Raw genomic sequence first — 19,178 nt, forward strand, 5'->3', positions numbered from 1 at the left:
ATTTCATCACATATCTCTGATTGAATCAATGAAAAAAGAAAAACTTTTCTTTTTGAATAATTCTGGTATAATCAAAGCAGCTTTCAGGTTGAACTGTAAACACAGTTCACCTCTAAAAGCTGTTTCATTTTGATTGTTTTGAAAACTTGTAAATAATTTTTTTCTTTTTGTTACGAAATTCATTTAAAACCTGCTCAAAACTATATCCTTCTTTCAGATCCCTTGTACATTTGAACTAGCATAACAATATCACTGAAAATAACACAGCTAGTGCAATTTTTATTTCTTGTCTTCTCTCCATATGTGAATTTGCACACATCTTTATGTTCGAACATAGTGATGACTAGTCCATGTCCTTAACATAATAAATCTATCAGGTACTTGTTATTATTAGCTTAGCTCTTTTCTCCAAAACATTTCTGTCTAGTATTCATTTCCTATTCCACTATTTAGATCTCCAAGAAGGACCAACTTTTCCTTTTTTTTTTTTTTTTTGTCAACTGCCTTCTCTAATTAATGGAAAAAATTCTTCCACTCCTCCTTCAGTAGAACTGTTTGTGGGATTATAGGCAGAAATAAGTCTCATTGTCCAATTCTCAATTTTAATGCTTGTCTATATAAAATTGCCTACTATTCAAGATTTTTTTTTTGCATATTTAGTATTGAATACTATTGCTGCCTTTCTCTGATCAATATCTTATAGTTGCTATTTAGATGTTGTATTTCAAGTAAACAGTGTTCAGGGAAAGGAATTGGTTTATCTTGACTTATAACTGAACATACAAAATTATTTGCCTTGGAGCTGGAATGCATATGGTTCTGGATTGTTCTGAACAGCCTTTTCTTGATATTTTATAAAAATCATTAAAATCTAAACAGTGATGCTAGTTAAATATTTCTCGACAATTTGAGCCAATGAAGTTTTCTTTCTTAGCAGTATCTATTATTTTGCTTATTAGTGGTAATTAATCCATCAAACCATAATATAGACAAATGTTTCTTTGAAGCACAACAGAAGTTGTGCTTCAAAGAAATTATTGTACTGACCAAGAACAATAATTGGTTACTCTTAGTCAGTACAATATCTTCTAATGAAATATTGTCTTAACATTAAAAAAAAAAAAAAAAAAAAAATTAACTTTTTTTTTTTGTTAAAAGTCTGGGCTAGAGTTATTTGGCCATAACCTTGCACCTTCTTTAATAATTTTGCTTAACTTTTTCTTAAGATTGTACACAAATCTTGCTTAGAACTCTTACAGAGGAACCACTATGTACTTATGTCAGTATTATGTTAGCTGAAATTTTGCCTATGTATGGAGAGAAGAGAGAAAATTTCCTTTGCAAGTGTAAAGGAAAACATTCTTTCATGTTCTGCTCGGTGGTACTGAAGCTGAGTCAAATCATTCATTTAGTGATCATAACTATCCAGAAGGAGCATCCCATGGAAGCATTCTTTAGGCTGGTAGATTTTTTTATGTATGTCTCAACCATGAAAAGTTTATTTGTAAACCTATAGTACATTTATTTGTATTGTGTGTGTGTGGGGGGGGGGGGGGTTTAAGGTTTTTTAACTCCATTTTTATCGATTTTAAGTATGTTTTTATGGTCCAGAAATCCTGCACTAAAGACCAAACATGGACAATTTTCAAGCCACTTCAGGCCTCTAATATGAGTAGTGGTCACAATGAAATTCATCTCCCACCTGGATCACGAAGTTGCTGCCCTGTTGACTGGATAGCAGATGCACTAACCAGGGCAGCAAACCAATTATGCAACACCCTCATCCATATGACTGACAATGGTATAATTTCAAGCTTATTACAGAGTACCCGTATATGGAGAAACCTGTCTCTAGCAGTTGATGTATTTCTACAACTTCCAAACCAAACAGTAACTATGTTTCATCCTCTGCAATGCTGTTATCAGAATCTTATTCAGATGCTGAACATGCAGTGGAAATATCTTGTCTTCCTCAAAGTAACACCCACTCATAACACTGCTTTGAAGAAATAAGTTCATTATAGATTTATACTCATGCTGTGCAATATAGTTAAACTCCTGAACACTTGCTTACAGTTATTGAGAATAAACATAACACATGCAGGAAAAGATTCAGCTGCTAAAGTGGCATCATATTCCACACACACTCTAACTATCCTCATCTGCTACTCTTATATGTGGTCCTCTAGAAAAGAAATGTAGAATATTTCCAAGATGCTGAAATGGAGTGCAATTGGTATAACCAGCAGGCTCGGAAATTCTGTGCACCATGATTATCAACCAGATGCTCATGGTGATGACAGCTCCCACCAATCTTAAGCATAACATAATTTTATACTAAAATTATTTTTCATTTCCCAGAGTACCTGTAATCAATATTTATGTATCAATACCAACATTGATCTGGTTATGGAAAGTATATACAAAAATGTTCCTGATCAAAGACAGACTAGGTCTAAAATTTATTAAATATTACTATATACATTCTGTGCAATAAAAAGCACTACTTAAGACATCTTTCATGTTGTTCCCAATTATATGTTCACTTGTATCTTTACTGTAATCAACTTGCCATGTCAAGCAGACTCTGAAGAGATGTTGGAACCCATGTCTTATCATTAAATACAAAGATTACCCCACGATCTATATACATCAGTGTCCTCCCAAAATGATAAACTTGTTTTCCTTCCTGATAACGATTTGGCATGGGCATGAACAAGATGTTATTTTCTTCAGCCTATAATGAAAAAGATTAATTTCAGGATTAGTTTAGTCAGACATAACAAAACAACATGGCATTCACAATGAGATTTTCTTGGATAAAAACTACTAAAGAAATGGTATTGTACTTATATTTTAATTAAACTGGACATTTACCAAGCCACCATTTTGCAAGCTCTATAATGTATTACCTATGCATTTGAATCGCACACGCATGCATCCAACCAAGCCACAACCAATAAACAAAGCTGTGCATGATGCTAGACGTGACCACCTCTTTACAAAACATTTAAAATCAGCCCATCAGTTCTGTTGCAGTTAAAAGAATGTTCGTAAGACATGAACATCTTCCAAAAACACTTTCTGGGATAGTAATGATAGATGTAATGGCACATGATCATCTGCCTGAATCTCTGAATGTTCACAGATCATCAGGATAAAAATAGCTAGTGCAATAAAACAGTTTCCAAGTTTTTGGCTAAACAAAAGTCCAAGTAACTTAGTAATTTTGCCTTCTATGAATGAAACAGATTTTATGTAAATGATTAGCTTTTGATATTACTGTTGGCTTAGTGGTTAGTCCGCTCTCCAGCCAGAAGGCTGTGGGTTCGACTCGTGGGCATGACTGTTTGTGATTTTCTGTGAAAATACTAGTGGTGGTCAGCAGTAGATGGCGTTGGTGCAGACAGAGGTTGTAGAGTAGGTGCCCTCCCTTGATGAGTCTTGGACTCCCTGGAGGTGTTAAATAATAATTATGCTTTCAGAAATCTAATTTGCTCAGATTGGCAAATACTGATACGCTACAACAAGAAAAAGCAATCATGGGGGTAAGAAATAGCACTGAAAATATGATATGCCACTATTTTAAATACAACTAATCACAATACAATTAAAACAAGAATACAAGAGGTTCCAAAATAAAGCATATTACAAGTAGCCAACATTACCAGTTGGCTGCTTGTGATTCTATCTAAATGAAAAATTCAGCTCCACAAATTATGTAGCTTCATTAGTGGATTAATGACTAAGTAGCTAAGCTACTTAGTCATTAATCACTGCAATTTGCTTTATTGATCTATATATAAATTAGCTAAACCCTTGCAAATCAAACTTAATAAACATAGAATAGAAAGTCTTTATATATATATAAGATAATGTTTTGGCTAAGAGCTACAGAGAATATGCAGGAGAAATTAGCATCCTCCTCATCCCATCACTAATATTAAAATATTGCTATAAATTAGTCCATTTGACTGGGCCACCATCTCTTAAGCTGAAGATGTAGAAGTGGGTTTCTTGCTACTACCCTCCCATTACTATACAAGGAATCCTTTGAAATTTTGGCTCTGAATGCAGCTCCCTGAGAACTCCAAAGTCTGGTTGAAGTACATAGATATCTCTGCCATTTGGTCCTAAGCTTATGTAGGATTTTAACTTTCAACATAGAAAAAAAGAAATAAACTTTAGTCTTCCTTGTTATAATGTAGTCAAAAGAAACAGTGCAATTCTAGCTCACCTCTTCGTGGTGCACCCTGGATAATGCTAAAGAGCTAGAGTGACTTGGCAATAAGACTATCTTCTTGATCTCCTGGTTACAGCACACATGAACTCAAACACATGAATCTCTTAAGGGCAAGATGACTAGAAATATTGGACCTGTTGTCTGAATTTGCCAAATTAACATTGAGGGTATATGTAGAGCAAAATGTGAATACCTCTCAAAGATTTTATATGATGACAAACTGAAGTCTTGAACAAGAACAATGTCAACATTGTTCTTGTTCAAGTGACTCACTATAAGGATGAGGAATGTAACCAGGAATTCGCCCCTTAAGGGCCAAATTCCTGGTTACATTATCATTGGAGCCACTTACCATCATGCACATGGCCTTGCCACGTATGTACATAGTCCTAGAAGATGATCACACCTCATTACAACTAGCATTGTCAGCAGCATGGATCTGATAACCATGATAGGGAACATAACCATTACCAACATGTATACCCCTCCCCCTGCCCTCTTGTGGCCTCCACAAGTTCTACCAGTGTACAACCACCCTGTGATGCATATAGGTGACTTTAACAGCCACCACATGCTATGGAAATATGCTTCCAACAATGAATGCAGAGAGACTTTGACTGAATGGGCAGAAATTCACAACACGTACCTAATTTTCAATGCAAAAGATGGAACAGGGAGTACAACCCTAACCTGTACTTGGTCACTCAAGACAACAATGGATGACTGTTACCTACATCGAGAAGAGTTCTCTCCACCTTTCCCAGAAACCAACATAGACCAATTATGTTAGAGGTAGGTCTACAGGTACCCTTTGTCAGATCCATCCAATGTCCCCACTGGAATTTCCAGAAAGCCGACTAGGATATGTTTGCTGCCTGTCTTGACAAATATGTCTGTTGGATCCCTCTAACAAGCAATAATTACAAGAGATTCGTGGGAGATGTAGGTAAGAAGACCATACTAAGAGGCTTCTGGATGGGATGATGGCAATAATAAACTGTATCAAGAATACAGTGATCCTGATATTGCAGATGAACTCATTCACAGCCTTGACACCAGCCGACAGAAGAAAGACTATTTTTGGCACTCCAGTAGAAAAGCATGGAGCCTTCTAAGAAAACTAGGTAGTGGCACCTTGACTGCCCAGGAACAATCAGCTATTTCTCCTAACCAATATGCATCACATATTGTCAACACATCAAGATATACCACCAATGACAAACAACACACTGTTCAAATAAAAAGAGAACCTACATTGAAAAATAACAGACCCTTTATATTCGCATCCTTTCACTCTTGAAGATATTAACACTGCTCTAATGGATATGAAACCAGGCAAGGCTCCAGGTTTTGATGGAATTCATCCGGATTTCCTGTTGAAGACAGGCCAAAAAGCTCGCCAGTGGTTGGCTTGCTTTTTCTCTGACATCCTCCAGACTGGTAGACTTCCAAAAGCGTTTAAGAGGACAAAAATTATCCCCATCTACAAACCAGAAAACTACCGACCAAAAAGGCTCATCCTCAATAGAATTGCCCCTACGATAATAGAAGTACCAGTGGAACAGCCCATTCAGACATAAACGAAGCTGCTGTGATTAGGTTCTGTCACTCACCAACACATATAGAGGCAGGCTACCAACAATGCCTGAAAACAGCTGTAGCTTTTGTAGATCTTACCCACAGCTTATGATACAATCTGGAGGCATGGAGCAGTCTGTAAGTTGCCCCATGCAGAACAATAGCAAAACTAAACGATAACATGCTAAGCAACCACCTGTTTCAAGTGTGTGTATGGACAAAAATAATTGATTACCACAAGGGTCAGTCCTGGCTCCCCTACTTTTTAACTTATAAATCGCAGATTTGCCTAATACAGCCTCCAAGAATTTTTGCTATGCTGATGACATTGCTCTAGCCACGAGGCACACCAATTTTACTACAATGGAAGATACACTAACAAATGACCTTGCAGTCCTAGTTGAATACTTTAGCAAATGGAGATTACGTCCAAATCCTAGCAAAACAGAAGTTTCGTGCTTCCACCTGAATCAGACTAACAAAGAACAGACTCCCGTAATATTTGGGTGTCACTCTGGATAGAACTCTGTCTTTTAAACCACATCTCATTAACACAGCATCCAAGCTAAAAACAAGAAACAATATACTGCAAAAACTATGTGGAACAACTTGGGGTGCCTCAGCAACAACGCTTCGCTGCACTGCTCTTGGCCTTGTTTACTCTGCAGCTGAATACTGCTTACCCGTATGGCGGAACAGCACCCATGTGTATTTGGTTGATGCTCAAAATCAACCCCAACCTACTGGCTCCCAGTGCTAAGCAACATCCCACTTTCTTCTACATGAATACAGCAAAATCATGGAAATCCAAAATCTTCCAATCTACAAAGACATCCCACCCCTGGAAATAAACAGGATAAATTCAAGGTACCCCCCTCCAATCTTAACAGTAAAAAAATCTTGCAGAGACAAATTTCAACATGAAGAAGTGGAAAGAATCCTAGACACTTCAACAGGGGTCCTCCAAGAATTGGTGGACCCAACACAGATGCCCTCGAGTTTTGACCTACCCTGGTCTATCCTTAACTGAATCCGCACCAATCATGGCAAATGTGCAGACCACCTTTACCAATGGGGCATGATTGTCTCACCCAGGTGCGACTGTGGATCACCCCACCAGACAATTACATATTACAGCAGAATGTGCCCAACATGCATACGCTGGAAACTTGTCAGACTTCATCCATGCTACACCAAGTGCAGTTGACTGGATAATCAACCTAGACATACCGTTGTAGCCTATTCTTGAGTGTTTCTTTTATGACTGTATTATGTCTTATTATTGTACGTATGTCTATTACTATGTTCATATATATTAAGAATTAATGTAATGTAACTTTTCATGTGTGAGCCATACGCTAAATAAATAAATAATGGCATGGAAGATGCGTCATATCACCCTATGCAAAACTCGTCTCCCCCACAGCAGAATCATTTTTTTCAGCAGGGCTACCATTACACTGGGGAGGCTCTTTTCATCATAAAGTTACAACAAAAACAGTTTTACTGAAATCCTGTATAAAAGGCTCCTGCTCCTTGAAACTAGATCGATCATCTTCCCACTTTTCTTAAATGTCACAAAAGTAGAATGGCACAAAGCACTGGATAAAATTTATATTCGCCTAAGAATTTACAGCATTATCAACAGAAGGTAGTCTAGTCCTTCATAGCTGGTTATCAACATTCATTAATTAAAAAAAAAATTATAGAAACAACAAAATAATCACCTGATGTTTCAACCTTCATCATCTGGAGTATACATATATACAGGAAAACTTCGCTTAACACGAATTCAGTATGCGCGATAATCAGTTAGCGCATTGAATGAAATGATACCATTTCCCACTTTAAGTGAGTGATTAATCAGTTAAAGTGATTTTTTGTCGCAAATCTGCAGCAAGCAGAAAAGCTGGAAGTCATTAAGAGTCATGAAAGTGGTGCTAGTAATACAATGATTGCGTGAGACCTGTGATACAGTGAGTCTACAGTTTGGACTATATTAAATAAGAGCAAAGAATACAAAGAACAAGGAAAAGTTGCTACTGCTTCTTTAAGCATGCGGATCACCTGAAATAGAAGCCATTTAACAATCAAGTTGGAGCGTCTTCTATCACTCTGGATTCAGGATTATAAAAAAAAGAAGAAAAAAAAAAAGAATACCTCTTAGTACAGGGAATATCCAGGTAAAAACTCTCTATCTTTATCTCATTGAAAGAGACTAAAATTTCAAGAGGAATATGAAATCTTGACTGCAAGTTTAGGATGGTTTGACTGTTTTAAAAATTGAATGGACTGCTTAACGTAAAAATAACTGGGGAATCTGCTTCTGCTAGTGCTGATAAAAATTCTGCTGCCAAGTTTCCTGAAGGACTACAAAGGATAATTCAGGAGGGTGGATAATTGACAAATGTATTCAACGTCAGCGAAATTGGAGTCTTTTGGAAGCGTATACCAATAAAAACTTTCCTAGCTAAAACTGAAGCATCTCAACCAGGATTATGCTTTTATTAGGAGGCAATGCAGAAGGCGACTTTAACTCAAGTCTATGTTAGTTTATTGTGCGCGCAATCCAAGATCTAACATTATTGAAGAAATTAGCACAATTGGAAAAGAACTTGGATTTAATGAAGATGTGATTTTAAATTAGATGATTTTATCCTCTAATATAGCTTATACTTTTTTTTTCCAACTTTACACTAACTGATGGATTAATTAATTGCGTTAAGCGAGGTTTTCCTCTATATATATATATATATATACACACACAAAGAAAAAGTTATGTTACAATCTACATAATATGCTAGTCACAGTAATTTGGTCAACCATTACCACTACTGGTTCAACCTCTAGTATTTAAAAAAACTTACATCAAAGCTAGAGTCCTGTTATTATCTATTTGATTACAAATGATTAAGATATATATATATTAAGCTAGAGAACATAATTACTCACATAAATTAGAACAAAACAGTATAGATGGTAGCCAATGAAAATATTGCTTAGAGTCCTAAAGTAAGGATTTGCTGGAGAACTTGAACTTATGTGGGCTGAATGTGTGCCATCCAAATTCTTGGGATTTTACAGCATTAAAATCCCAAATTTCTAATCAAAAGGCAGCTGTTCCTTATATAATCACCTGAATACACAGAATAACTGTGTGTGTGTGTGTGTGTTTGTCTGTTTATGAGATGGAAAACCTCTGTTATTGGAGGAAAAATACCTGCCATCACTATGTGAGACTGATTAACTCACTCTTACTTTGCTGTTTATGTTAGCTTTCCTCTTTGAAACATATCTAAAACAAAAAAAAAAATATGCTAGTCACATATGGTCTACATGATATACTTTTTTGCGGTATATCATGTAGACCATATTTAACTTATGTAATAGCGAAGGATGCAAAATGCAAGACACCATCATTTCAACACTTTCTCACTGCCCAAATTTACCTGAAATTGTTATCCAAAAAACACTTCCCCCTCATTCCCCACCATACATGATTTGATAAATACACACATTAAAAAAAAAATGAAACTATCAATTATATATATATATATATATATATATTTTACACTCCTCTGTAATATTTGAATTTGGCATTCAAATTTGATGATAGCAGGATAAATGATGCAAATTTCTATAACAAAGATTCACTTATGCATGTGGAGAGAGTTGGTAGTGTAATAAAATGTATCAAATTTGCCTTGGGGGGGGGGGGGAGGATTAATAAATACTCTTTCACTGATGAGATATGCTTAATTCTCTACAACAACCTCAGAGGAATCAAAAGAATAGCTTAGTATAGCAGCTATGGGACTTTGGCAAGAATTTTTTGGTAGTTTGTAAAATGAATGAATTAACTATAATGGTATATAACAGTGAAAACTGACTATAAAAGTTAGATATAGCCATCCTTGTGAAATAACCAAATAAAGCTGGAATCTCATCAGCTTGATGACCTTTTATAACTAATTCACATATTATAAGCCACATTTTGAATGAGTTAAAGTTTAGCCATAAGAATGTAGTTAATTTTATGGTAATTGTGATTAATATACCTGGCTACTAAAGAAAACAAGGGTGATTGGCAATAGTTGACTTGTACACAACTAACACGCATGACTTGGTAATGTCAGCTATTAATTAGTTTAAAAATGCCTCTCCTAAATGAGGATAAGATAATGTTATTAAATACTCAGACTAAGGATGTTCTGCATATTCAGATTTGTTTTAGTATTTAGCCAATGTAGCATGTTTTTTCAAACATTCAGCTTTGACCAAATCAGTAGAAAGATTCGGTAGTTGGCTGGCCAAAGCAGAAAAATTCGTTGCATGAGTCATAACAAACACAATCAGTAGGGAAAAAGCTTATTTGCTCTTTCCGTTTGGTTAGTTTGTTATGACTCAGGAAAGCATCTTTCATAAACAAGGCATATTGCTTGTGAAATACGCTTTGATGTTTTTATTTTAGCCTATATTATGCAGTCTTAAAATATTGAAAAATAGTACAGTTGTTTAATAAGTATAATAATAAAATATTTGTAAGTTTTAAGATTTATATACAGATTCAAAATATCCAAAATGTAAAATATGCAAACAAAATATCTCGGTGATACACAAAAAAGGAAGTACGCATCTCTGAATAATCATGTAAAAAGACAAGCAAAGCAATGAATTTGTAAAACAAGACAATGAAATTGAAATAGCAAATGACAAAATCTAAATATATATATATACATACATGTATATATATGTGTGTGTGTGTGTGTGAATATCAGTGGTGTTGCGTGCCCATTTCGATTGGGTGTGCACGTCAATTTGACCATATGCATGGGCATGTGTCCGCAGAAAATTTTCTGGGGAGGCAAAGCTTGGAGACAAATAATTCTCAATAAACATCTTTTAGCAGTTTCTGATGTAACTATTTGTCAATGTAAACTATAAATACATTATTTTCATTTTACATCGATTTAAAAGTATTCAGAATTAATACAGTTTTTAGCACAACCTCATATATAAAAAAATTGACCGGCATATTTTATTAAAAATCAACTAATTAATCCCAAAATCCAAAATTGAATTATTTCAGTTTAAAAGCAAAAAAAAGCATAAAACTAACTAGTAAAATAATATTAAATTACATACACTCTTGTTGAAAGGCTAATATGCTGGTTAAACATGATAAACATACCGCAACAAGTTCAAATATGAAAGACTATTCATGGAATCAGCCTCAGCCCTTAGGAACATGCCAAACCTCAACAAAATTGGGTGCATAAGACTGCTCCAAATTTGGGAAACATATATCAGAAGAACTTCAGCCTAAAAGGCCAATAACTACCAATATAGCCTGGCAGGGGGCACCATCAGTACTTTAGGAAAACGGTAGCTTCCACGCTTCATTTCTCATTTGCTGTTATGTAGCATTTGCGTGCACCTGTTCTTTATTTTAAGTTCCCAAGAAGATGGCAATGTGACGTTGCCAAAATATCGGAAAGTATTTATTAAATTTGTTTTTAATTTATATTTCTAGTGTACGCTGTCAATTCCTTAATTATTAGTTATTATAAATTACATACACTTACCTTTTAAAAATGTATTTATCTGTTTAAATTTGTTTCACTATAAATTTACAATTCACACTTCACTCAGTGATTCACTAGACACAGAGGGCAAATGAACACTGGCCGCTGTTCACAACAGTAATGAACATTTTTTTCACAAATCAAAAAAAGATGAACCAAAAAGAGGAACATGCTTTATTATTACAATAAAACACGTTCTATGGCTACCTAGCTGTGGGCTGAAACAGGCCAACCCATAATAAAATTTTAAGACAGAAAAAGCGTCCCATGGTCGAGGGTGTAAGGTTACATATTTCAATCACTTTTACGATTATAATTTGTGGAATTTTTTACTCGATCCTGGGGAGTTCCCCATTGTTCCCCCCCCCCTTCGGACACACATGATCGCATGATTGCATTTTTATCGATGTATGAAAGTTTTGAGAGTGTATAAGGCATCAGTGCTCATCTTAATTGGTCCAATGCAATTAACTGCAGGATAACATTGAATACTTTTCCAGTGGAGGAACAATTAGTTTGTTTTAGGATTTATTAGAAAACAACAATTAAGGAGAATGGTATATTTGAAATACTCAAAGATGAAAATATGTGAACCATCATTTATAAGACATGTGAGAATAGGAAATGAAGGGAAAGAATAAGTGAGTAGAAATACTTTCATCAATGCTAAACGAATTATTAATAATTAACATTTGTGATATGTGTGTCCTATAAGTTGCAAATAGCACGAGCCTATAAAGTCTAGACATAATATGTGAATTTATGATGGCATAATTTTAAAAAAAAATCTTACTAGGAGACAGAGAATATAACAGGAATAAATATGGTTTGATGGAGCAGCCAATCATTTCGTAAAATTTGTTGCCCATGTTATCTGTATTTCTCTGGTTTGTGAATATTTCGCTCCGTACACTGAGGCTCAGTGTACATAACATCCGATCATTATCGGAATTATCCACACTTTTGGGAATCCTATATTCATTAGTTTATTTATTTATTTTTATTTTAGTATCAGCAGTTCGTCTCTCTTTTCAATCTCACATATGCTGGTATTTTGTTGTAGATCAACAATGTCTTATAATATACAGAATATTCATTTTTATTCAGTAATAGATAGTTTTTTACTGTCTGTTGTTTCCGAAGACTAGAATAAAAATGTCTCTATACCATTAAAAAACTTTGCAACCTCAACAGATGATATACTACACAAGCAAAAGAAAAAACAATTAGTATTTTTCTCCTAACATCCACTTTCAAATTTTCAGTTCCAGAAAACATGTGTAACTGCTGTTTGTAATACAGCTATCGGATACAGCAGCACTCAACTCATGACAAGTGACAACATTCAATGGATTGGTTGACACAATAACCAATCACAGCCACTAGGTGAGCTCAAAATGTTAGCCCACCCAGCATTGCTTTCTCAGCAGTTTAAAATACTAGAAGCTACGAATCTGACCTGCTGTGCCCTCTTTACATCTTTTCGAAGGGCTCAAAAGGTGTATGCATTTTGAAAGCACACCCGGGCTATTAACACAAATGTGACGCAATGTTTCTGCCTCAAAAAGTGCCCTCTTCATGAAGCATTAGTATACTGTGTTTAATTTTAGGAATCACGCAAAGTCTGCAAACAAATAGGGATGTCTTTAACAGGAATAAATGCAAAAATATAATATCGGTGATACTGATATTTCGTGGATGAGCACCGCACACCCAGAATATTCGCCCCTGATACACACACACAAGCATATTATATATATACACTATGCTGACAAAAGTATTTAGACAACTTACATGCCATGCAAATTTCAGATCCCACCACAGGCAAATATTTAGGGAGTGTCTGTGTAAGTCTGGTAATAAAAGGTGGGATGTGCTGCATATTTTGCACTGTACTCGATGTCAACATGCCACATTCACCTGAACTGACAGATTTCCAATGTGGGATGGTAGATGGGTGTCACATCAGTAATCTTTCTGTCTGTGACATTGCTATACATCTCAGTATACTGAAACCGCCATTGCTTATGTCATTTGTAGATGGAGAGTTCATGGTGCTATCACCGCAGGAAAAAGCCCTTGGAGGCCACTGAATCCCAGATGCGAGATCAATGAGCTCTGTCTCAGAATATTTGAGCATCCCAACAGCGGACCTCGCAGTCAACCTAGAAAATGCTGCAGGGACATCTGTCAGCATTAGAACTGTCTGTAGAGAGTGGCATGCCTTAAGTTACAACAGCAGAGCTGCTACGAACAAGTCACATATTCCCCCCCCCCCTCAACACCAAACAACTTTTAGACTGGTATTGTTCACTCATATTGTTACTGGATTGTAGTAACTGGAAAAGGGTTCTGTAGAGTGACAAATCGCACTTTCAAATGTTTCACTCTGATGATCGTTTTTTGATCTGGAGATTACTTGGCAGATGGTTCCAGCAGGACTGCATCATTCCAACTGTCAAGTTTGGTGGAGGTTCAGTAATGGTATGGGATGTTTCAGTTGGATGGGGGCTTGGTCCATTGGTGGATGTGCCTAAAACCATGATGTCTGATGGCTACCTGGACAACTTCATGCTTTTGATTCTGTGGAAGTACTTTGGCAGTGGCCCTTACATGTTTCAGCATGACAATGCCCCATGCCATACTGCACTGGGTGTGAGACTAGTTTCCACAAAACAACACTGAAGGTTTGGACTAGCCAGCTCAGGGCCTAGACCTCAACCTCATCGAACATCTTTGGGATGAATCAGAACATTGAATTCGCTCCAGACCACAGCACCATCATGAGCATCAACAATGGGAGTAGTGTTGTGCAGGGAATGGAAGAATATCTCAGTTACAACATATCAAAAATATGCCCTGAAGGGTAGCTGCTGTCATTCAGACCAAAGGTAGTTCTATTTGGTACTAGAAATTAAAATGATTTTTATTTAAAAAACCACAATTTGGTGTCCAAATACTTTTGTCAACACAGTGCATGTATATATCTGTGTGTTTATGTATCAGGGGCATATATTCTGAGTGAGCTAGGCGAGTGGTGCACACCCATGGAATAGCAATATCACCAATATTATATTTTTACATTTATTCCTGTTAAAGATTCCCCTAATTGTTTCCTGGCTTCGCATGATTCCTAAAATTAAACACAATATACTAATGTTTCATGAAGAGGGCAATTTTTGACTTGTAAACATTGCCCAGGTTTGCTGTCACAAATACAGACACCTTTGAGCCCTTTAAAAAGACGTACAGCAGGTCATAGCGTTCCAGTGGTTTTAAACCACCCAGAAGGTGAGACAGGGTGTGCACTGAAGTGGCTGTGATTGGTTACTATGTCAACCAATCTAACTGAATGATGTCATTCATCATGAATTGCTGTTTATGTTTTCTGAGTTTCATCAATTTTGCATGGGTGAAGTCTGAACTGGCATGTTTAGGACACCGATATAGGCAAGTTTTTAATATATATAATTTTCTATAAATAATTTATAACTTTCTTGCCCATATTTACAATGGGAAACAGTATAGACAGTCTACTAAATATCCCATACTTCTCATTTTTTAGGAAACGACAATTAAACTGTATTATTAATTATAAAAACTTTAATTAATAACTACCTGTATTTCGGGAACGTTACATTCCCATCTTCAGGGATCACAAAACAATGATATGTGCACGCAGGCACTACCACTAAGCAAATGAGGCTGAAAAAAGTCAACTGAAGTTGGTTCTTCACAGGTGAAGAAAAAATAGAAACTGAGAGTTTCTGAAAACTAACCAGAGAGCTTATAAGAATATAAGTCTCAAGGACTATATTCTTAGTAACAGTAATAATGAAAACTCTCCTTCAATACTTCAGTACACCATTATCAGAAAATTAAATTCTTCGTAGGTGAACTCTTGGTAGGTACATAATAAGATATTCAAGTATAGAGTTGAAAGGCTTATAAATTTTCAAAAATAAGAAAAATAAATAGAAGATATTATGAATCCATCCATATTTTTAGCTAAATGTAGAAAGTAAAATAAGTTTCTTTCTCCATTTCTAAGTTTTGAAATTTCCTATAGAGATTATTCTCTGGTAAATTTTCAAAACTTTTAAGTTTATTTCTAAATTTGGCTATAAAATATGGATGGATTCACAATATTTCTGTATCACCTCACATATGCCAAATTAAATATATCATCATCATCAAATTCCTGCCATATACCCTCAAGGGGTGTACAGGATATGACAGTACTACATGAAAAAATTACATCATTACTAACTTCCTATCTACAATTTTCCTCCAAATCAATCTGTTACTTGTCAAGACTCCAACATTATCTAATCTTATATTTCTATCGTCTAAGGCACTTTGTACTGTATCAATCCACCTATATCTTGGTCATCCTCTGGGTCGTTTTGCTGCCAACCTGGCAGAGAACACTTGTTTTGCTAATCTTTCCTCTCTCATTCTATTTAAGTGACCATACCACCTGAGATTAGCTCTGCTAACACATTCCTGGATGATGACAATGTCAAGTTCTTTCCTAATATCCTCATTTTTAATATGATATTGCCATTGATGCCATCTGTTCACACCTCTCATCTTTCTCAGGACTCTCATATCTGCGGTCTCTAGTCTTTGGTCAAGTGTTTTACTTCTGACCCAGCTCTCAGATCCATAATTTAAAACTGGTTTGAACACTGTCTTGTATACATCTAATTTAGTGTTCCGACTAATTTCTCTCTTATTCCATATGAATTTATTCAATTGACTTCCCACCATACCAGCTTTGCTGATTCTGTTGTCTATTTCTATATTTAATTTACCATCTTCAGTAATAATCGTGCCTAAATAGCTGAAATGTTTTACTTGTTCCACAGGTTCTCCATTCACAACACAGTTGACATTTTCAATGATTCTGCCTATTTTCATTGTCTTTGTCTTTTTATTGCTGACCTTCATACCATATCTATTACAACAGCAATTGAATTTGGTCAGAGAATCTTGCAGACTTGTAGCGGATTTATTTAGAAGTATAACATCATCCGCATAAAGCAAAGAGCTGACATTAACATCTCCAATTTTGATATTAGATTTAATACCACTTTCCTTCATGATGTGATCCATATAGATAATAAATAACAGAGGTGATAATGTACATCCTTGTCTCACACCAGATTTAACATTGAACCATCTTCCTGTACTTCCTTCAATTCTAACCGCTGACTTACAACTCAAATAAAGACTAAGTATTGCTTGATATAATGCATCATTGACACCATATAACTGCAGCATATTGAATAGCTTCTCTCTTGGCACCTTGTCATATGCCTTTTCCAAATCGACAAAACTTAAATACAGATCTTTGTTATATTCCCATGCTTTCTCGACTTTTAAAGTGAAGATCTGATCCTGACAACCTCTATTTGGCCTGAATCCAGCTTGTTCTTCACCAAGCTTTTCTTCCACAATTCTTCTCAACGGTCTCTCAAGTATACTTGCATAGATCTTGCCAGGAACACTCAGTAGGGAAATACCTCTGTAATTCTCACATTCAGTTTTATTTCCCTTTTTATATATGGGTACTATGAGAGCTCTACTCCAATCATCGGGAATTCATCCCTCTGTCCAGGCTTTCTGAACTATGCAGTGCAGCCACTGTAAGACTCTTATACCACCATACTTCAGCATTTCTGGTCGAATATCATCTACTTCAAGTATGGATATGTATTCCTGACTGCATGCCTGGTCAGTGTTTTTTATCACTGTGCTGTCATCACTGCTTGTTTCATTTAGCAGTTTTTCAAAGTAATTACTCCACACTTCAAGGATATCTTTTTCTCCCGTTTTCATGTCACCTTTATCATCTCTAACTCCTTTTACAGCACTCTTTCCTCCATTCCTAAGCTTCTTCAACAACCTCCAGAATATTTTGCCACCTTCTTGATATTTATTTTCTATATTCTTGCCAAAGTCCTCTCATGACTTTTGTTTAGCTAGTTTTACACACTGTTTAGCTTTCTTACATTTGTCTCTGTATTCTGTAAGAGTAAAAGCTGACTTATTTACCAGGAACTTTTGATATGCTTTCTTCTTTTCCTTCACTGCCTCTTTAACTTCCTGTGTCCACCATGGAGTTCTGATTTTTTTATCCTTGCACACAACCTCACCACATGCCTATCTGGCAGAATCAATCAATGTTTTCTTCAGAGTTTGCCACTGAATCTCCAAGGCTTGATTCCTGTTCTCAAACTCTTTCATTTTCTTTTCAATAATCTTTCTGTATTTTAGTCTACAGTTCACATCTGAGAGCTGCTCAACTTTTATTCACTTTAAAACTTTCTTACATGTTATTCTTTTCAATATGAAATTCAATTTTATCCTGCTCAAGACTAAATAGTGATCGCTTCCAATTTCAAATCCTCTGTACACTCTGGTGTCCTGCACCAGGGAGAAAACATCACTATCAACAATAACATAGTCAATGAGACTTTTCTTATTCCTAGCCTCTTCTCTCCATGTGAATTTGTACACATTTTTATGTTGGAACATGGTGTTAGTAATAACCAGTCCATGTCCTGAGCAGAAATCCAACATATATTTGCCATTATTATTAGCTTTGCTCTTTTCTCCATATTTTCCCAAAATATTTTTGTATGTGTCACAATCATTTCCTACTCTGCTATTTAGATCCCCAACAAGGACCAAATTCCTCCACTTCTACCTTAGTAAAACCTTCTGTGGGACCATAGGCACAAATAAGTCTCATTGTCCAGTTCCCCAGTCTCATATTTGCCCACATTACTCTACTTGAGACTGACTGCCATTCAAGAAGATTAGCCTCGTATTTTGTGTTGAATACTATAGCCAATCCTTCTTTTCCTTGATTGTCATTGCCTGAATATAACATTTTGTATTTATTGCTCAGAAAGATCTCACCAGTTTTGGTCTTTTTTGTTTCAGTCACCCTATTATGTCGATCTGGTACTTATCTAATTCCTCAGCTAGCTCCATTTCTTTGCCATTCAGGCTTCTTACGTTGATAGTACCGATCTTTAACTCTGGCGATGTTGAGTTGGGGTTTGTTTTCAGATTTGTTCCAGTAGCTGACTTTTCGCTGTTCGCCCTGGTTCCCTGGCGAAAACAACGAGGGCCTTGTTTAACCGGGCCACGCCCCAGCTTGCATGAAATTTTGTCATGTTGTACCATCATTTTTTATTTTGGTTTAACCAATAAGAATACAATTTGGTCGGCTAAATCCCAAATTGCCAGCCCATCCTCGTTCGTTCAGTATCAAAGTAGATACCCAACAGGGTGCACCACGAGAAGGTGAGGATTGGACATTAGGTCAGAAGCCCTAGTTGGTTCTCCGCATTCCTTGAAAGGCTATGTGGAGGTCTCCTCTCAGTTATACAGCTTTGACCCTTAAGCACCCCAATTAAATATATATATATTTATATATATTTAATTTTATTTAATATACATACAGCTAATTCTCTTTTTACATGGTTTTTTTTTTTTTTACACGATTTCGAAATAACGCGGTTTAGAAAACAAAAGCAATTTTATTTTTACACTGTATATTTTGATTTAACATGGTTCAAATGGTGTTTATTTTTAAAATTTCTGTTTGAATTCAGTTCTGTTAAAAAGGGTATTTCCATTATAATTTTCATTTCCTAGTACAGTGCGTATGTACTTAAAGTTGAATTTTGGGGGAACCCCCTTGATGTTTTAAATATTAGGGATTACTCTATGCTACAGAATGTAGACAAATGCCA

The 19,178-nt window shown here is 35.8% G+C and overlaps 1 protein-coding gene across 1 annotated transcript in view; it reads right to left on the minus strand.

Annotated features, from left to right (window-relative positions):
* Positions 1 to 2,431: 2,431 nt before the first annotated feature.
* Positions 2,432 to 19,178, minus strand: part of sip1 (septin interacting protein 1) — a 292,796-nt gene continuing 276,049 nt past the window's right edge. Inside the window, exon 16 of the mRNA XM_090395420.1 lies at positions 2,432 to 2,737. Coding sequence (XP_090251546.1) covers positions 2,564 to 2,737 — 174 coding nt within the window. The 3' untranslated portion in view covers positions 2,432 to 2,563. The remainder of the gene's footprint in view (positions 2,738 to 19,178) is intronic.

Source organism: Typopeltis vanoorti, chromosome 7, assembly GCF_054136105.1.
Source record: "Typopeltis vanoorti isolate ZY-2024b chromosome 7, IOZ_Tvanoo_1.0, whole genome shotgun sequence".
Taxonomy (NCBI): domain Eukaryota; kingdom Metazoa; phylum Arthropoda; class Arachnida; order Uropygi; family Thelyphonidae; genus Typopeltis; species Typopeltis vanoorti.